General features: G+C 35.5%; 1 protein-coding gene across 1 annotated transcript in view; it reads left to right on the top strand.

Annotated features, from left to right (window-relative positions):
* Window positions 1–22,618, top strand: part of LOC112048764 (BMP and activin membrane-bound inhibitor homolog) — a 103,928-nt gene that overhangs the window by 63,795 nt on the left and 17,515 nt on the right. The window contains exon 2 of the mRNA XM_024086405.2: window positions 19,819–19,984. Coding sequence (XP_023942173.1) covers window positions 19,819–19,984 — 166 coding nt within the window. The remainder of the gene's footprint in view (window positions 1–19,818; window positions 19,985–22,618) is intronic.

Consider the following 22,618-nt stretch of genomic DNA (forward strand, 5'->3'; position numbering starts at 1 on the left):
TATCCGCAATTATTACCCATACTAGTGTTGCATTTCGTGGGAGAGAATGAATATTATTTCGAAAGAATTAAAGTAAATTCGTAGATTTGTATAATCAAAAATAGGGGTATAATGACTGATCCTGGGCTCCATACAATTTTGGACCATCTATTTTAACAAAACTTTCTAAATTGTTCTAAAATTGTAATTAGATGTAATATACAAATACTTTTAAAGCGTAAATTTTGTCGTAGTGACTCTGTAACTGGTTCCGAAAAAATATACCCATTATTCTTCCTGTCGCTTACCAGCAATATTGTCATCAACAAACAAACGAAGGGATTAGATGATTCAGCCTTACGTGTATGGCAGCAGCATTAGCAACAATCCTTAAAGTTCTATTCTTATTTTAAAGACTGATACTCGGGTGGAAAAACAAATTGAAGTCATATGGAGGTTATTATGTAGGTTGAGCTTTTCTTTGGTCTTCGAAGGTTCGAAGGTTCGTACGAAATCCGATGTTAAACAATCTTGATTCTATTGTCGGAAGGTGTAGAAAATCATTTACATTTAATAGATGTGCGGTTACCTTAATATCGTGCCTATCAATCTCGACTTCATACTGTCTGATAGAATACACGTCATATAATTAGGCACTATGTATAAATTAAGATAAATAGTTACAAAACGCCGTATCGCTGGTCAAATGTCAGTGACCTCGCGAGTATAATTGCTATTGGTAATCATTACTACGACTCTATTTTAATAAAAATAAGATTTAATTTGCTGTAATTTGTGTATAACGCAAGGCAAGGATAAGTTTGTAAGTTTTAATCTCCTAATAAATATCTTTTGAATACCACAAATATTGTAATTCTAGTCATTAATCGTAAATGAAACTGTGTAATGAATGTATTAAATTATTTATTCTTTAGTTAACTAACGATGTACGGAATACACGGACTGTGCGGTTGCGGAAAAATTCCGATATTACCAAATATTCCGAATATAATTTAATCGTTGATTATTAAGTAATTTAAGTTTTTATTTAGATACTATTTTTGACCGACTTCAAAAAAGGAGGAGGTTATCAATTCGTCGGAATCTTTTATTTTTTTTTATGTATGTTCATCTATCATCATATTTTAATGAAAAAAAGCTTAATTAGCTTGTTTAAACTGTTTTAAACTCAGTATAATAGATATATCTTGGATTTTTTTGTAGATCTTTAAAGGAAGAATCTCCGCCATGCATGATTTTATTTAAACTCTTATATTCAAGGAATAAGGCGCAGTTTACTATGAAAGCTCCAAGATAGCATGACTTTTTACGACATACCCAAAAATTATAGTTATATTTCAATTAATACATAAAATATTGACAAATTATAAAACGAAGCCTACCTCATAAATCACTATCTATTAGTGAAAAGCACATAAAAATCCGTTTGCCTACAGACGCGGCGGTGGGCTTAGTTTTATAATAATGTACATAGCAGCGGCGAAGAGTTCATACAAGCCGATTTCCGCCAGGTTACCTTTAAGAATCCATACATATTCGTGGTTATACTGTATCTAGATAAATATGAGAAACCGTAGTATCACGCTGTATTCATTTTCTTTGGGACCTTCTAAATTTCATCTATACTAATATTATAAAGCTGAAGAGTTTATTTGATTGATTGAACGCGCTAATCTCAGAAACTACTGGTCCGATTTGAAAAAATATTTTAGTGTTAGATAGCCCATTTATCGAGGAAGGCTATGGGCTATATATTATTCCCATATTCCTACGGGAACGGGAACCAAGCGGGTGAAACCGCGCGATGTTAGCTAGTCCTACATAGAAGATGACGTACGCGGTAGATAGACATTCGGTTAGTGTAAAATTACTGTATAATTATGTGTATAGACAGTACAACAGTATTTATTAAAGCCCTCTCAGTAGTAACACCGCCTATGCATCATTGAGCATCTGCTTTGAATATGCCGACTAGGGTATGCCGCCAGTATAAGGTTGATTCAGTACAGTAACTATTAATAGTTAAAAGTTTAATATTATTTAATAGTATTAATTAATAAATAAAAGTTTAATATTAATATTAATATTAAACTTTTATTTATAAAAAAAGCATTCTTCAAAACATGCAACGGAAGATATTTTATTCATTATTTTTGACGTGACAACGTCTTATAATTCGATGAAGCCGGTTGCACACTCGAAAAAAGATGACGTCATACGTCGTTCCCTCGTTCTAGGGTTGCCAACTTTTTTTTACAAGAAATAAAGTAGGTACATTCTGGTCTATGAAGATTATTAAACAGTATTTTTTTTTTATTTTTTTTTTTTTATTCTTTACAAGTTAGCCCTTGACTACAATCTCACCTGATGGTAAGTGATGATGCAGTCGAAGATGGAAGCGGACTAACTTGTTAGGAGGAGGATGAAAATCCCCACCCCTTTCGGTTTCTACACGGCATCGTACCGGAACGCTAAATCGCTTGGCGGTACGTCTTTGCCGGTAGGGTGGTAACTAGCCACGGCCGAAGCCTCCCACCAGCCAGACCTGGACAAATTAAGAAAATCTCAATCTGCCCAACCGGGGTTCGAACCCAGGACCTCCGTTTTGTAAAACGGAAATTTTAAAATTTTAGAAAAACGAACATTTTCTTTTGAAAAATACAACCATTCCATCAGTATTTTCTTATGACGTTGTCACGTTCAACTATCGTCAGTAAACCGACTTTACAGACAACCGATTTTTATATTAAAGTCTTTTGTTTATATTTTTTGTAAGTTCATTGCATTTCCGATTACATTAACCTGCTTCAATGGGAAAGTTTCTGTATGTATGTATTTTCAAAGAATCTATTTTTTTTAAATAATAAAATTAGTTACTTATGTTACTAATATTATAAAGCTGAGGAGTTTGTTTGATTGAACGCGCTACTCTCAGGAACTACTGGTCCGATTTCAAAAATTCTTTGACTGTTAGATAGCCCATTTATCGAGGAAGGCTATAGGCTATATATTATCCCCGTATTCCTACGGGAACGAGAACCACGCGGGTGAAACTACGCGGCGGCCGAACGTAACGTGCCGGTTTCTTCTCAGCAGAACTTGCCTTCCGAACCGGTGGTAGAATCTTTACAAATAGTCAACTGACGTATCAATGCTTGTAAACTGAGCCTACTTGAAATTTAAATTTAGTAAGAACCTCCTTTTTTATCGGAAGTCGGTTAAAAAATGTTTAAATAACTCTTCCGTTAATATTTTTAAGTTTCTTTTCTAACCACTTCAGTCAACATTACCACCATAGCAACAATGCTTTAACAGTTACGTGACATTGGTGTCACGACAGCGGGAGCCATTGTTGTTGCAATGTAAAAATAAACCCATGATACTTACTAATAATAGAGATAGCGGTGTCTATGGGAAAGTGAAGATGCTCAATTACAACGCTACTCGAGTCTTGATGTAGGAATATAAAACTAATAAAACTAATATTATAATGGCAGACGTCCACTGATCTGCATCGTACGGTATCGAACGCATCACATCAAACTGCAAACTGATTTTAATATTATTTGTATAGAAAGACATACAAATGCGTCCACTGATCCGCTTCGTACGGATCGCGTCGAACGGATTTTATCTGACGTAAAATTAAAAATTCAAAAAAAGCTGCATTATTAGCGAGTAACATAGAACTATATTATATAAAAAAATATGTCAAATACTCTCTTTTAAAAATAAAAATAGACATTCGTATAGCCAAACATAGAACCTTCTTTTTGGAAGTAGATTAGTTACATTACCATCATCATAATCATCATAAGCAGTTTTTTTGTTATTTGGAGCTTAGGTCCACCACGTTGCTTCGGTGTGTGTTGGTGGGTGGCGTTAATATGTGACTCCGTAGCGACCACTATCAGATGTTAATGACAAGATACCGGAACCGACGGCTTAGCGTCCTAATAATCTTATCTTTCAGATATAAATACATTGCCGTCCATCACGCCGACGGCTGGAGTGATTGTAAAATACTTTGTGTATTAAAGAGTGATGCTTTATTAGTTAAAAATTTAAAAAAAGCCCAAAAAAAAATTTAATCGCTGCTTTGGATTTGAAATTTTGTCAGTCATGGTCAGAACGCTGAGGTCTATATTATTGTACTAATCAAGCCCTTTAATTTGATACCCATATTGAGGTAGTTGTGAAGAGAAATACGTAATTCGCAATTTTATGGTGTTGGCCATGTTGAATTTGTAATTTGTCATAGTATTTAGCTAGTCAAGCCCTTTCATTTGATATCCATATTTATGGAATTTTCAAAAAGAAATGTTTAATTTGCCATTTTGTGGTGGTAGCTCAATCTAGGATTTGTTCTACTAGTAAGCTCTTTCATTTGATACCCATATTAAGGGGGTTGTCAAAAAGAAATGTGTAATTTGCCATTTTGTGATGGCTATCTAGGAATGAAGCTCTTTCATTTGATACCCATATAGAAAGAGCTACGAGTTTTTCCAAATCGTACCCACGGCATTGGATCACTACCCACTGAGCCTATCGTATCACCGGCAGAGAATATAATGTGATGGTGCGGGTTACAACCGCAGTGTACCGTAACCAAGGAGCGCGGCAACCGCGCGAATTCCTCACGCGCATTCCGCTGGAGTTCTTGCTTCGGAGAGCAAGTGCATTCCGATCTGCTTTTATATCCCGTGCACAGAGTATGCAGTCGACCACACACTGTACAGTACTGCTAAATTGTATTGATTAAAAAATGTTTAGGTAATAAAGACTAACTTTGACGGTTTTGATGAGCTTTAGTACGGTGAATTAAAAAAATAAACTATTAAAGGCCCAACTACGCCGAGCCTCCTTATAGGAAGGGAGATATGAAGGTTAGATCCACCACGCTGCTATAATGGGGATAGCGGGCTTTTTTTTCGTGGGTAATGGGAAATCCTCATGGACACCTAGCTGAGTTAGGTAGTGCCGGACTCTTACCGGCTAAAACCCCTCTTTGCCGTTTTCCGTGTACCCGCCTTTCAGCCTAACACGGGAAACATTGTCTTTTACTTGTCTGTCTTTCTCCTCTCTTCTTTTATTTTTATCCAAGAAGTCAGTGGTACTCTTCAAATTATTCGCCGTTTACAACATTTTTAACATAATGTTATTGTGTGCAAAGCGGGCATAGGGCGATGGTAAATTCATTAACCACTACTAAATGTTCATCTATACTAATATTATAAAGAGGTAAAGTTTGTAAGTTTGTAAGTTTGTCACATTTTTTAAATGGGGTAATCTTCGGAACTACTGGTCCGATTTCAAAAATTCTTTCACCAGTAGAATGCTACATTATCGGGGAGTGCTATAGGCTATATTTTATATTAGTATGATATATATTCGCCGAGTTAACACAGTTTTTGTCATACAGGTCGGACCAAAAATCCTCTTAAGCAGACTTATTCGCATGCGCTGCCTTAACCATTGTGTAAAATTGAAATTAATGTATGGAGGCTTTATGTATCTTTAAAAGTTCTACAAAAAAGTCTTCTATATATTACCAGATATAGTACCTTTTGTGTTTTAAAAATTATAAATTTTATATACTTAGGTTTGCGACATTATTTATGCTACTTAACTTAAATCCTTATCAAAATAAATTATTTAATAATCACAAGGTTATTATGGAGATAAGATTTGCCCTTCATAGTATGTTAATTAGTTAAATAATATAATTTCGGAGATAATACAAAATTTCTAAAAGACGTAGAAATTCCGCTACATGACGCCCCGCGCTTTCATTTACGTAGTTCCCGTTCCTGTGTGAATATGGAAATTAAACATAGCCTATGACACTCGCAAATAACGTAGCTTTCTATTGGTAAAACAATTTTCCAAATCGGTCCAGTAGATCCAAAGATTATAATTTTAGCATAGAAGTCTCTATTTTCCTTTGTCATCGCACCACGCTCATAGGGCTGGGCCAATTTTGCTAAGGGTAGGGGTAAGGTAGGGAAGGTATAGGGTAGGGTAGGGTAGGGTAGGGTACAGGTAGGGTAGGGGTAAAGGTAGGGTAGGGGTAGGGTGGGTAGGGCAGTGTAGGGGAGTGTATGCCTAGGTTAGGGGTAGGGTAGGGGTAGGGCCTACCCCTATCCTAGGGGTAGGGAAAGGGAAGATTACGGGTAGGGTAGGGTACGGGTAGGGTAGGGGTAGGATACAGTTAGGATACGGGTAGGGTAGGAGTACGGTAGAGGTAGGAGATCGATACTGAAGCCTATTTTCTATTTTTTGTCTGTTTGCCTTTTTTTTGACCGAGCATCACGCTGAAACTACAGAATGAATTCAAATGATACTTAAGACGATTTGAGACCATAATACGTCAAAAAAAATCAAAATCAAAAATCATTTATTTCAAGTAGGCTCAGTTTACAAGCACTTTTCACACGTCAGTTGACTATTTGTAAAGATTCTACCACCGGTTCGGAAGGCAGGTTCTGCTGAGAAGATACCGGCAAGAAACAAACCGGCAATGTAGAAGGATAATAGGATAATTTTTGTCGCGAAAACAAAATCAGAAATGGGTGAAGTAGGGGTAGAAAGTTTGTACGGAAAGTCCTTAATTTTTCTAGGTACATTTGTAAATGTAAAATGATAAGTGGACTATTTATTAGATATAAGTTATAAAACTTGCAAAATAGAATGTGAAATAGGGGTTGAAAGTTGACATCGATTTTTACGCGGACGAAGTCGCGGGCGTCCGCTAGTGATAAATAAACGGGAGCGAAGGCTCTACGTGTTCCCGCGTGGACGGGGTGTAACACCACCAACCTTTCCTAATAGGGATGATGACAGTTTTTGATGACGTCGTCGGCTCGCTGATCGTTAGGTTTGTATGGGCGTTCAAACAAAATTACTAATATCTTTGTTATTTGTGCGTTTATGTTTATAGTTCATTTATTGAAAAATGTCACATTTAATGTAAGGAAGCTAATACTGTAATTTTCATCTAATTACGATAAAAAAAATTTAATAGATTTTGAAATTTTATAATCTTATTTATTTTGCAAATATCCAGACAATCTTTGCTTTTTATGTATAAATTAGTTAACATTGACCTTATTTACCCGAATGTATTGTAAAAATCAATATATTCAAACCTAGTCATCATCCCCATTAGAAAATTTTAAATGAAAATTTTTTAAGAGAAAGAAACACTCAGCAGTTTCCGGATTCGGCCGGAGGATTCGCCCCAGTACCTCTTGATCCGTCACATAGTTAAACCATTGGAAACGAGGCAGTTCAAAATATGTATATTGTAGTGTAAATATATTGGTCATTGAACTAGTTCATACGATCATGCACTATGTAACTATATGATTGGATCTTGAGTAGCGACAGCAAAAACCAGTTGAATAAATCACAATAACGCAGCGGTCGAACTCGAGTCAAGCGCTCTTAATGTTTTTTACACGATCTAATTAAACTGATTGAAAGGCAAGCTCCGGATAAGGCCGGAATGCGGCCGGTGTCGAAATATCGATTTGGCTTTTTGTACGTTTATGTCTACGTTGAAATAATTACGTGTCGATGAGACGCTGATTAAGGGTTAACTGGATGTATGTAGATCGCGAGTGAAAGATAATGAACTATATCAATCACTTTTTTTTTCTTTTTATAATTTCTTCAATAGTTTTCCGTTTTTTAAGCTAAACTGTAAGTCTGACCGGAGTTTTACGCTGTTTAACTTGTAGGTTTTTTTAGTATAGATTTTTATTTATACAATACTAATAGACCGAGAACCTTGGACCAGACCATTCATCGTATAAAAGCTAAAAGTTATATTCAAAACCACCATGATCTAAACTCCATAGTTACCTACCGTACTTAGCTATGTCAGGAAAATCGTCTGACAAACGTTCAATGTTTATAAAATGACAAAAAGCTGGCCATCACATGCTATTTGACTTGAACGTGGTAATCTTGAAAAGTACCAGTCGGATTAGAAAAATTCCTTTTACGGCGGATGAAACCGAGGGGGACATTTTGATTCATATAATAATTCAATTTTATTAAGCTTTTCACTTGGAAATGCCAATTAGAAAAAAAATATTGTAATCATTCACTCGATCACTACCGAAGTAATGAACTAAATGACACGCATCTCTGAAGCAAGAGGAAACTTTCCAATTCTCACATCAACTCACTTACCACCTGCACCTGTTTGGCTGTTTGCGCCTAAAATGTTTACACACCCAACTGTCAGTTGTCACGTAGCCACAGACAAACATTTACACAATAAATTGAAACGGTGAATCAAATGTAAACATGTCCAAAACCACAAGAGCTTGTGTGGAAAGACGCCGGCACGCGCGTAATCATGCAATACTGAGACGTTCTATAAGTGTAGACGCGATGCTGATTCTTGATAATGATGTCCATGTCACTACTGTATACACAACGTACCTCAAAAATCAATATATGACACAAGAATGTACATAAACGTGAATTGCAAGACGCTTTGCTTGCTTGTAACATTAATTTTTTATATGTATATAATTATATACATACTCGTAGCATACAGTGGAGAAGTGTCGTCAGGCCAGTCGCTTTGACTAGCCGCATAAGATGTGTTCAAACACGCCATGCGAAGTTGAAACCCTGCCGATAGATAACTGTAGAAATGTTGTTTTTATACATATAAATAAACCGTTTTTCTAAGACTTGTTGTGAATTTTAAAATTGTATTATATTTATGGCTTATGAACTCAGCCATGTTTTTATTTAATTGGATCTAATCGAATTATTTATTTGAGTTATTCAGATATGTTATTGTTAAATACTGAGGCTTTATTTCGCGAAGTCACATGGCTCTGTTTTAAAAATATTCCTAGTTTACGGCTATTCTAATTTGTTATTGAATTCGTTCGTTATCAACCCATATACGGCTCACTGCTGAGCTCGAGTCTCCTCTCAGAATGAGAGGGTTTAGGCCAATAGTCCACCACGCTGGCCCAATGCGGATTGGCAGACTTCACACACGCAGAGAATTAAGAAATTTTCTGGTGTGCAGGTTTCCTCACGATGTTTTCCTTCACCGTTTGAGACACGTGATATTTAATTTCTTAAAATGCACACAACTGAAAAGTTGGAGGTGCATGCCCCGGACCGGATTCGAACCCACACCCTCCGGAATCGGAGGCAGAGGTCATATCCACTGGGCTATCACAGCTATCAGTTATTGAATTGTACAAGAAGAAAAGAAATTAAATATAGAACGAACTCGGCGCGTGCCGACTACCGACGCAATCACAATAAAGGCGTTCAATCCGTCTATTTACAAAACGTCCTGGAACAGTGGAGCTGTTATGATTTAAAGCCATTCTATTGAGCTGAACGAGCCTCATTGTCAACATGACGTTTTACTGAGCGCACAATCGGGAAGGGTTATCTCGTAGCCAATCGCGTTTGAAAAAGGTTGCGTTGCGGTCAGGTAGGCTTTGTATCGCTTTGTGCCTATTGTGGCTTAACGAACTGTTGAGGTGGCAGACAAATTGTTTGCTTTTAAATATTCGCTACTAGTGTTTTCTTTATTTAATTCTCTTTATAGAATTACTAAAGTTTGAAAACCTATTATTGCGTTATGCTTGAGTGTCGAATACGTATAGAATTGAGTATTTTGTTAAGAGTAAAGTTAGTTAAGAGTGAGTCCCTCTTGACTAATTTCTAAATGAGGCTTCTTTACTTAACCTATCTATATTTAAAAATCCAAAATCGATTTTGAATGAAATACTGGGATTTTACACACCTATCAGGAAACGGCAGTTTCAAAGTTAACGAATCAGATATACCTGAATAGAAGGAATAAATGAGCACCTTCTAGGCTAGTGCAATTCAACCTAGTCCTTTTTTATGAATTCTTGCGTTAGTAGTCTAACTAAAGTAAAACATGCCTGATATAATGTAGTAATGCTAAGTAGGAACGCGCTTGCCTAGAAGATGCATATTCACTCTTGCCTCAAAAGTACCTCATCCATCGGGCTCAAGCCTATTTAGTACAAAAATGCCTATTCATTCCCATCACTTCATCTCATGATGATATTGACTTGGAAGTTGTAGTCAGTGAGGTTTTGATGAACCAGTCTGTTGTGGTTTATATAATCGATGCCAGGAAATTCAAACAGATGAAAAGATAGCCAACATTTCTCAAACTACCCGCTTCCTCGTTGCAGTTTTAGGAGTTCGATGAACGGCTTTTATTATTCAAATGTTATTCGCTTGGCGTGAAAGCGCCTCGATAACCTCGACGTCGGCGGGACGTGGACTGAATGACTGATAATTGTACAAATGGATCCCGTACCAGAACTCGCAGCTCATTTGATTTTAAACTCTACATTTAATGACATAAAGGCGGTAATAGCGTGTGATTGAAGCAGATAGAATGGCTCATTTCCATCGCGTAGATGCGAATGCGACGCTCCAGCTAGTCCGACGTTAATCAAACCGCAAGGATTACATCACTCTGTATATCCTACTTTCGGAATATTATAATAAACTGTCCGAGCTTGGTTTTCTAGGAAGCGATAATATACAGGGTGCAGCAAAACATTATGTAGATACCTAGCCATTCGTATTAAGTTTAAAACCGAATTGTCTAAGCCACTCAGCTTATAGCATCAGAGTTGAAATTAATATCGCTGTCTCTTTTGTCCCAGTGAAACAAAAGAGAGAGCTATATTTCGGTTCCACCGCTATTGGTCGTTATTTCATTTATCGTTCTGTCGCCTCGAGATAAGTTTTGGTGCACATCTTAGGCCTGTTGATTAACAAACACTAAAGGTAGGCGTCCACAGATCCGCATATTTTTACACGCACGAAATTAAAAATCCGTTTGATGCGATTCAAACGGATTCGGATGTTCAGCTTCAGATTGGCCTATTATATGCTAAACAAACCAACGATCAAATATTTTCTCAGTATTAGTATAGTTAAGTATCTTATTACATATACCTATATGGAAAATACCAGAAGCACAATAAACTCGTTTTTCTATTACCATCAATTAAACCTCAGCGAAGAAAGAACACGTCAATTATCAAGTTTTCAAAGTGTAAAATGCAGTAGACGCCTCGCGGTTTTCACTATAGAGTTCCCGTTACCATGAGAATAGAGGTTAGAATGTAGCCTATGTTACATGAAAAAGTAAACTGTTTAATGGTGAAAGAATTTTTAAAATCGGTCAAGTTGTTTTTAGTTAAATCGTAACAAACTATTAACACATCTTACTTCTTTATGATATCTTTTTTGTTTAGGTATACATTGTGTCCCGTAATTAATAGATAAAACACAAATGGTAGATACACCACCTAATTATAATACCCATCAGTTCCATACTTATTATTTTTACAGGACATTTTTTTTAAGTCTTAAAAGAAAAATAATTTTTGCCCTCAAAGCTTTTTTCTACAAAACAAATAAAAAATTTTTTATAAAAGTAATATTATAGTACATTGGTAATTTAATCCGTAATGTTCAACAAAAATCAGAACTTTAATTACAGCAGCTATATACTACCTACATGTACTTACAGCTAATAACTTGGTCACCCTAGAGATTTTTGGAAAACTATTCAAATTAGTTTTAGATAATTAGGTCTACCATTAGAGTTTTATCGATTAATTACAGGACACCCTGTATAATGTTCGTATACAACAGTTGTCTTGCAACATGAATGTTATGATAATAACGAAATTTCACCAAGCTGTTACATCTAACAGTATCGGCGAATGTCCCGCAATTCGGCACGACGATGGTGATGATTATACAAATATCGGAATGCCAACAAGGCCGCCTCGCAGCCTTGCCATCCGCATCATCCAATCAGATATACACAATAACTGGTAACACAACTCCAATGGACTTAGAGACTGCCATAGCCAGACATACTTCTTTTCATGAAAGCTAAAAATTAGTCAGCACATAGTAAGTACGGTAGTCAATTGGGTTAGGAATGTGGTGGTTTTTGAAGGTCGCCGGTTTCAAGGGTCCGAACCCTCAACCGTCCAAGAATAAAGCATATTTTTGTTTACATTATATTAAAAATCATGTCCCCTGTCGCCAGTCACTTAGCTTCATGTCAGCCTTTCGAACCCCGTTAATGGTCAAACTTTAAGGGTTTCTAGCGAAGGGTTGCCACAGCCTTTAACTAGAATCCCTTGGTTGGATTTATACATAGACAGTTTGGAGGATCAGCAGTCTAATTCACAAGTTTAACATATGTTAGTTAACATATTATACAAAATGTAACAAATGTCATCCGATGCCTACTGGTGGATATCATACAGTAGTTAGATGACATTTTTCAATTGATTTGATGTTTATTTTGATAGGTTGATAATAAAGACCAAAATAGTGAATAGGCCTGAAACCTTTTTAAAACCACCACGGTTTAAACATCATAATTGTTTACCATACTTACGTACGTAGCAGATAGTGGTAACAAACTTTCAGTTTTTTTTTTAAATGAGGTATGTCCAGCCACTACAGGCTCGTCTTACAATCAGAATAGCGGAACCGGCTCCAGCGCGCGCCACAAAAGTTATTAGCGTAATAAAGTACTAGATAAAACGCTTCGAGACAGCGTGTGAACGTTGAGAGAAAGCGTCTGTCGCAATGTTACTAACCTTATTACTAACCGATACTTCTGATGGATTAGCCTGTGATGGTCAGACAACATTTTAAAAAAGCTGAAAGCACATGCTCATTAGCATATCATCGGGATGGACTTAACATGCTCTCTCGTTACACGAGAGTGTAACACCACTAACTTACTAACTCCGGGCTGAATAATTTTTTTTTTTTTTTTTTTTTTTTTTTTTTTTTTTTTTTTTTTTTTTTTTTTTTTTTATTCTTTACAAGTTAGCCCTTGACTACAATCTCACCTGATGGTAAGTGATGATGCAGTCTAAGGTGGAAGCGAATTTTACTGATGTAAGAAAAGTATTTCATACTTGGTCCGACACAGGATTCGAACCTTGACCTCGTCAATCGACTGTGATTGAAGCCAGTAATGCATATGCATGCAACTATGGGGTTTGTATCGTATTGGCTATGGGGGGGAGCATATTACAATAAATCCCCAATATTGAATATCCCCAGTTGCCAGACACTTAGCTTCATGGCAACCCTTCACTAAAGATCCTTAATTTTTTAAATTAAATAAGTAGTATTTCTCGAAGAGTCTTTATAAATATTCACCCCTATTGAGTTAACGGTATAGGGGTCAAAAGTACGTACAGTTGTCAAAGATAAGTGTGATGAAGGGGGATATGACTTCTCATATTATGGAGAAAACTATAATTAAAAAAAAAAAAAAATACGCATTATAAGGACGATTAACCCTTGATACCTAGATATGCTAGGTTCCAAACCCTTTGGCGAGAGGGTATCCATGAGGATTTCCCCACGAAAAAAAAAAAATAGGTTCCAAACCCTTAATTCCTACCGTACTTACCTACCTATAGAAGCATGAGCTGGCAATCTCTCAGTCAATCAATATAAAATAAGGAATGTCTGACTACGATAGTCACTCATCTATGGCGTATTCGCCCATTTATAGTTTGATTGCCTGCCCCATACGCGAGCATTAAATATTTGAACATGTTTGTTCATTAAAACTTTATAGCAGGGCTCAAATTGTGGATTCTACCACCTATTTTGTTTTCAGATAAGTTTCAAAACTTGTATCCTTAATTGAATCACCAATGCAAAACAACTTTAGCGCAGAGCAGACCTGCATTTCTAATTCAGTCTGTATATTGCTAGAAAGCCTAAAATTTCACTACAAATTAAACATGCCAAGTTTCGAGTGTATACTCAAACTAATTAGATAAAGACCTGCCTCGCAAGACATTATTTTTCTGTCAAAGTATATGATCAACGATCTTATGCGATTATAAACACTGTCTCTATATTATCGATGTTTCATAGTTTACAATCTTGTCCGTCGGTTAAAAACCTCCGTAAAAATACCTTTTTGTGTAGTTAAATGGTGTAAAAAACGAACAAAAACTGCTAGTTTAGTATAAGATATGTATGAAATCTAACCTCGTTTTCCTTAGAAAATGGCAGAAAATTTTTGTTCGTGAATTTGGGTGCGATACTAGTCCTTATGTATTTAGTCTGAGAGTGTATACCACATTTGTTTCACACTCGAAATGTTCAGATGATTAAGTAAACACGTTATAATTAAAGTTGGATTAGTGGCTTGTAAACTTTGGGGTACAAAAGTGGAAAAAAAACGACAAACATATTATTTAAAAAGAAATGGACCTCAAATTAAAGTAATTAGTGATCTCAGCTTTCTAAGACCACAATTAAAGTTTATAAACGTTGAACTAAATCTCGCATTAGTTGAAAACTCGAACATTCCTGCCGTTCTAACGGAAATAGCAAACCACTCCTGCAGCAAGTGGAACAGTATCCGTATCTTAATCGAATCTGCCATCAGAGATGAACGAAACGCTCGAGAAATTATAACAGAGCGAGATCCTGGAGTCATTGCAGTTCAGATTGTAAGATCCAACTGTATTTCATATGATATCATTAATAATGCATTTACTGTTTATCGTTCTACATCTATACAATTTCCTAATGGATTAAGAAACAGTTTCAAGTTTATCGTTCAATCTTTGGAATTAACGAAAAGAAAACATTCTGGGTTATTTTTTTAAATATTAAACTTCATCAAATCAACGCAAATAGTAATTTGTTTTTCGTTAACATCAAACCTTACAAAAAATGTATTGATTGATTTGTTAATTGAAAAAAAAATACAAATATTATTAGTAGAAAAATTTCAGATTAAAGAACAGACGCTATATGTCTTCTATTTACTGGAACATATTATAAACGTTGCAATAAGATTAATTATAGATTAGGATATTGTTTCACACTCTAAGACTTATTTGTGCCAAGATCTCGCTATGACTAACAAGGGAAATAGCAAAACGTATTGGAAATGGAGAACTTTAAATAAGTTAAGGTAAGTTTATTAAACTCTTTGCACTACTTTGGTCGTTTAATATATAAACTGAAACTTCAATATCAAAGGTACAGGAAAACATTAACGAGTTTCCAAACAAAAAGTTTCTACTGTCCTAAGTGATCGTACCGAACTTACGCTCATTTAATGAATTTGAAGAGACGTTGGAAATGGAGTGAAGTCACTTAAATACAGGACCGTATTTATCATTTTCTTGTGATCTCAGCCGACGGGCGCGGGCGAGCGCACCGCAACCCGCATGCGAACATTTCAATCGCGATTTAAGAATACCGGCTTTCAGATCCGATCGGGTTTTTTCGTGTGTAATAAACACGTCTTCGAATACTCCTTTATTCGGAAGCAGCTTTGGTGGAAGGTTTTATGTTACAAATTCAATTTTTTTAAGTAAACAAAAACATGCGATTTTAACATTGTAAATCCTGTTTTAGTACGGTTATCTGAATTGTGTGTTGGTCAAATTTTTATGGTTTCACATTTAAAAACTGACAATCAAGTTTTTAATCGATAAGTGTAAATATGGGACGGGAACCCTACCCTAGAAGAACCAGGAAACATTTGGGAAGGCTATTGATAGATGAATATGTTTTATTTAACAAGAGGACTAAACCCTATCTTGTAATAGAAGGAAGGTTACTTCGGATAGAAGCCATTTTCTATATTTTACTAACGTTAAAAGTTTTTTAGTTTTGTCGAATTTGTTCTGTTACCAAAAACCAAATGATCTCTTTTTCTTCTGCAAAATTTCACAGTTAGACCACATCGTCGTACATACTCCTTTACCGTGCAAGTTAATAAATAAAAGTTTTGTAAAATAGTTTACAGCTAATCATAATAAACGTGAACTTTGCAATGGAAGAAAAAAGAGAGATTTGCACGACTACGCGCCACGTGGTGATCATTAATGATTTCACTAAACGCTTAATAAAAAACATCCTGAACGAAACAAACTTTAATACCGTGAAGGAGCACAATCTTTGTAAATGCGCCGTGAAGGTGCGCGGCGCCGGTTCTATATAAAAAGACTAAAAGCAAACATATCCGTAAACATAACTTGAATGATAAAACTAATCAATAGAAATAAAACCGAAGAGACGATAAGCATAATATTGAACCTCTACAAATATGGGAACTTGCTACAGGAAAACAAGCCGACAAAACATTGAATTTTAAATACAAACAGACAATAACTACTTACGAATTACAACTCAAAAATACCATAATCTCTATCACACAATTATAGCGCTTAACTGATTAATAAATATGACAAAATATAGAAAAAAAATGTGCTATCAAAATGTTCAGTGAAGGACAAAAATCTCGAATCATTACCGGAAAAAAATTAATATACCTAATGACATCATAGAGATTGATAAATAATTACAAATATGCACAAATTCCCCCAATTGCATCCCAACCCGAAGTAAAAGTTACTCTAATATTTATATTATTAAAGGCTATATGTCATATACTTCTCAGTAAGTCGCCGCTTGACAAGTTGTCTATAAATTATCAAAACTTCAGAGAAGATCAGAAGCACACCACGATACTGTTTTAACTTCTATCCCATACTTATGCATCCCTTCACCGACTCATTAATGTTTCTATCCTTCTCTAGCCTCGCTCCGTCTCCCTCCCGCTCGCCTCCGGAGGGCCATTTATCAATTCCAAATAACATGCCGCGGCCTTTTCTTTTCTGTTTATTTGTTTTTTATTTACCTTATCCTTTGGTGCTCCGTTTGTCTTCCTTTTTGCCTCCAAATTGATTGTAAAGCTGATCTAATGACGTCCATCTAATGTACGATGGTTCGATAAAGCTAATTGTACTGCTAATGAGTAAATATTTATGGATTTCTTTGACTTTAAAAAGGATCAACATTTTTGTTTCGAACATATTGTGTAGATTGATTTTATTTTCGTAAGCATATTGTTTAGTACTACATTTTTCAGTTATGTAGAATGTATTTTCACTGTAAATTTCTTTATTAAATTAATCCGTCGGAAATTAAAGTCGAGAAATTAATTTTGGAGGCATGTCAAATACTACGCAGAAACCTAGAAAGTTATAAGAATATCCCTCTTAATATATAAATATTATTTACTACGTATAATGATAGTTAGACGAGACCACTCAACTTAAAACATTTATTTTTATTTACAATTTTAGCTTTTTTAGTTAGTAATTGCAAAGGTCAGTGCTCCCAAGTATTTAATCAAACTTCTAATTATCGGTAAATAATGTAATCGTGACATTTGTGACAAGTGATTAATATTCTGAACGTAAACGTGTATTCTCATTCTTCATTTTTTCGTCTATCAATCTTGTTTTTACTTTGCTAATAATTTATAAATCATTAGTCCGAACTCCTGCGGTTCAAAGACTTCATCTCAAACAACGGAACGCGATTACAATTTTAAAATACTTTGCAGAATTTTTGGACTTTCGTGTCTAACTTTTTGCTCTACATTTTAAATGTTTAACAATTACTTTTAATAAACTGCAGCAATTTCATTAAAGGCTCGACTGACGTTGGCAGTTTATTTGCAATTTAAAATTCTGTTGGATATTTAAACAATTATTTGTACTTTCAAAAGGATATTGAGGAGTATTTGTGCAAAGTCTCACAGAAAGATTTTTAGGTTATGCTACACCCATTTATGGATTACTTTGTTATTGGGAATCAATCAGTCCACAGAATTTGATTTACAAATCACCCAAAAATTAGGGATGATGCGGCTGATTTCGTGCAGGAAAAGAATTCCTAAATCGGCCGGGGCTAGGATCGAGGGGGGTCTGATTGCGTTTTCTCAACTCCGGCCGAGAGCAAATAAAGCGGTCCCTCTGAAATTAATTTCTTTTTGTTTCACCGTCTGGAGTCGAAGCATTTACATTGAATGCGGTCGGAGGCTGCTCGCTCGTAGGTTATTTATGTAAGGGCTCTCTGTGCATGACGTTCGCATTATTCATACACAAATACTCGCCGGGCCATCTGTTTATTATTTTTTTACCGGTTTGTCCACTCTGGGAGTTGGATGAAGGTTTTTATGATATCAGAAAACAATGCGTTATTATTTTCATTATAATGACTTACTCGTACTGTTATGGTTTTACTTACAGAAAATTGAAGACTTGTTTTTGTACTTTTATTATTTATGAGTACTTGTGGAGGTAGTTGTACGAGTATTACAACACAATCTTTGTATGAAATTAAACTTGACTACTTCTTTTTGGTATTTTTAACTTTAAAAAAAAGCCAGGCATTTTACTTAGTATAAAGTTCCGTTTTAGCGCAATTTAAAATACCAATTTATGACTTTGGCTTAATTTAGTCTTTGTCTTGGTTTTCAAATAGATGCTTTTACAAGTATCTATATCGTTTGAAAGACTTATGGTTTCTTAAGTAAAACTGCAATATGAAAGCTCTATTCTAATGTACAAGCAAACTGATGCCATGTCCTTAAATAGTAAGCACTGATTCATTCAGATCCTATGCACTTAAACCAGGCGCTAGGACTGAAGGTGTTGTGTATAAAACTATCAAAGTTTACGATCACCGGGCGCCGTGGCGTCGACAGCGTCCCCTAGTGAGACTTTCAAGCTCACGATCGAAGAATCATGTGGTTTTTGAGATGAGATTGAATTGGATATACTCCTTAATTCATTACATCTTATGCACTTGAAGCAAGCACTAAGCACCGAAGCTTCTTTATACAAAACTATCTAAAAATACTAACTATCTACTGACTAACACTAGTACTGACTATTATCAACATTTAACTTGGGAGAATAATATTTTATAATTCACAGTGGAAGTGGCGGTTAAAGTAAATTGGATCTATTCTTCTTCAAAGCTTTTTTTGTTTCTGCACTACATTATTACTTTAATAACACCACACATACCTACTGTATTATATCTGTGTTTTAATTTACAATCGCTCTATTAGCAAAGCTATAGGTAAATGTTTTCTTTTCTATTACTTTTATTTTCTTTATCAGACTGTTGAACTCGTAGTTTTCTTGAATGTACTGTAATAGACAACGTTATTTTCGATTGCGAGCGAGCACATTTCTCACTAGGGATTTCTGGTGATTGGATTCACTAACATTCGCTCCGCAGTTCCCTTTGCATTGGTAATAACAGTTTCCTGCATTCAATGGGTTTATAAATAAATTTTATTTGCGGCGACATTTAATTTTACGGTTGCAGTAACCATTATTTTTAGCTATATTTCCTTGGTTTATGCTTTACGGTTAAGTAATTCATTCATCGCACTTTTAGTAGTAGTAGGTATATCTTTTTTAGTTCTCACATAAATCAAGTCTAGGAAAGAGTGAATTTTTCTTAAATCATTTAGAAATCGTAAAAAGATGTTTCATCCACTTCTTACATCAACTGGCAGGCAAGAAATGCAAACTTAATGCAACTAAGTTTGGCTAGATATACAGGTCAATGTCTAGTGGGTAACCTACCCTACGTACCTAGAAAGAGACGAACTTTAAAATTTAATTTTTTAGCCTTTCTTTATACGCTAAATATATTTGGATATATTTCAGGTTTATTAGATTATTAAGAAAATTAATTATTGTTTGATCTAATATGTGGCGGTATCTTCCATACTTAGATAGACTTTAAAAATCAAAAACCTTTTCAAAATACAACATTTTTGATCCCAATTTTCCATTCCGCTTGCGGAATCTCAAAATTCAGATTTTTCTTTGATTTAGGTTCCTAAGAAGTTGTGGCTATAATGATAATATTTTGTTCCAGAGCCAAACCCTGAGGGAGAGGAGGGTGTGAGGTGCTACTGCAACACGGCGCAGTGCGTGAGCACAGGCTACATGTGCCGCTCGCGCCAGGGCGGAGGGTGCTACAGCGAGGTCCCTCCCAGGAGGCACCACGCGAGGCATGGCTGCTTGCATCATTTGTCTGACAAGTGAGTACATGTATCATCTATACATCATTGTATTCCTCATCATCATCATCATCATCATCATCATCATCATCATCATCATCATAATCATCATCATCATCATCATCATTATCATCATCATCACAACCCATATTCGGCTCACTGTTGAGCACGACTCTCCTCTCAGAATGAGAGGGGTTAAGCTAAGTCTACCACATTTGCCCAATGTGGATTGACAGACTTCACACACGTAGAGAGTTAAGAAAGTTCTTAGGTATGAAAGTTTTCTCACGATGTTTTTCCGGCACCGATTGAGACTATGATATTTAATTTCAAAAATGCACATGACTGAAAAGTTGGAGGTGCATGGCCCAGACCGGATTTGAACCTACGCCCTCCGAAACGAAGGCATCCGAGATCATATGCACTGGGCTAACACTGCTATCATTACTGTTTCATTTATACATACTGCATACAATCAAAATTGTAATGCTTGTCTGATTTCAAAATAACTGTATATTACGTACGTACTATAATTACCAGTTACTCGTACATATGTCAACAATACACTTTATGAAATAATAAAATAAAATAGTTAAGCTACAACAAATATTATTCGAATTCAAAAAAAAAGACTAGCATGATTACGTATTTACCAAACATTGCAATCGTTTGATCTGAAATTTTGTTAAATTTTATCGTTATATCTAATCATCAGCATCTTAGCAGGTTATTCCAGATTAAAATCATCTTTGGTTTTACCGCCAAAATAGGGAAATCCAGCGCTAATAATAACATTTTTACTATGACAAGGATAGCAATTAGAACAAGGCGCATTAGCTGAATTTCACTTTGCATTACGAGGTTTGGTTCTGAGATATGCAGGTTCTGCATCAAAGAAAAATCGTTACGAGTGAGTTACCTAATACGCTGGTATTTTTTCTTTTTTCTCAGAATGTTATTGTTTAATATTAACACCGTCACAATCATGATTTGTGTTTGATACCGCGCGCGGTTTCCTGTGTTTCTTGTTAACTTTCATCTAAGAATTAATTAACTATTCTTTTGTTGGGCGAGGCATGTACCTACCTTACATGCATTGTCATCCATCAATTCTGCTTATCATGCTCGAAAACCGTGGCTCGCCTAACGCATGTTGCGTCCATAGTATCTTCAATCAATTTGTCTTCGGTCATTTCGAAATTACTTTATAGCTCTTTCATCATCGTTGACAGCCTTAACAATTATTACAAGCAGATAGAAATTTATGACATCCATTAGTGATATAGTCGATTTCTAATAAATTCCTCATATTCCATCATAAATTAGCTATATCAAATAACAAGTCCCAAGATGGAGTTCATTAATTTTCATTTTTAATGTTTACTCCTTGATTGCCGGCCGGCTGTTTCAATATAAGCCTTTACCTGTTCGTTTTATTATCTTATTCAGATCAGCCGCGGTTAAAACAGGTTCCGTCTACGGGCGCATGCCTGCTTTTATTTGCTTTATATTTTTGCTCGTTTTTGGCAATCTCCCGTCGTTCATTATCTCCGCTAACGATCGGTCGGTCTGCTTCGTTAAGATTTCAATCTGAATCAAATTGAAATTGTACGGTTTTATCGGTAATTAATTTATTCTGTGGTAGTTTATTGTCTATATAAATTGCGATGGAGCGTAGGATCTTTGTCCTCATTTGATGAGATAAGAATGACGGTAGAAGCTTGGGGTGGAGTTGGAGGTCGGGATCCTAGATAGCGGCGCGGCTGCGGGTACACCGACCCGCTCAATGTGCATTACACAAAACAGTACTCACACTCTGTTTTTTTCTTTATCACCAACACACAAAGCTCATTATACAATACGCTTTAACAATACGTATGTCATTTATTAGTCTCGGTCATTGATAATGTCACACATCTCTGCATAATAGATAGTGGTCATTTCAACCCTTTGACGCTTCTATTATTCTGTTATTTGATAAGTTTTTTCTTTTGTCTTTTGTTTTTGCTTTCTACATTGAAGTTTGATATCGGTATCTTCATGATCGTTACTCATTGCGTCTGATACTTTCTTTGTTCTACGTACTGAGGGCTATTCATGTATCTTGACTATTTTCTTTGGTTATTAACACTTAATTAAATTGCACTTTGCTTATCAATTTAATGATTAACTATATATGGAACATGTCCACAGTTACAGGTTTGTACATGTTCAATCAAGTTCTATATAATTGGGCTTTTGTTCATTATACTACATTTTACATATCTTATCGTGGCTTGTATGTTTTATTTCTGTACCAGCAGTTCAATTTGCACGCCTTTAATTAAGCTTGATTCTTCATCATTGAGGTCTTTAATTGTTGTTTGTTTTACTTTTGACTGTGTGAACTGTAAACATTTAATCTGTGGCGAATATCTTCACATATAAAGTGGTGAAGTTTTATAGGCATGACGGCAATAGGTACTTGCAACGGTGAGCCTGTGATTAGGTATTCGGAAATACTACTGAAAGATTTTATCTATACTAACATTATAAAGCTGAAGAGTTTGTTTGTTTAGTTGAACGCGCTATTCTCAGGAACTACTGGTCCGATTTGAAAAATTCTTTCTGTTTTGTCCATTTACCGAGGAGGGTTATCCCCGTATTCCTATGGGA

The sequence above is a fragment of the Bicyclus anynana genome, chromosome 14, assembly GCF_947172395.1.
Source record: "Bicyclus anynana chromosome 14, ilBicAnyn1.1, whole genome shotgun sequence".
NCBI lineage: Eukaryota > Metazoa > Arthropoda > Insecta > Lepidoptera > Nymphalidae > Bicyclus > Bicyclus anynana.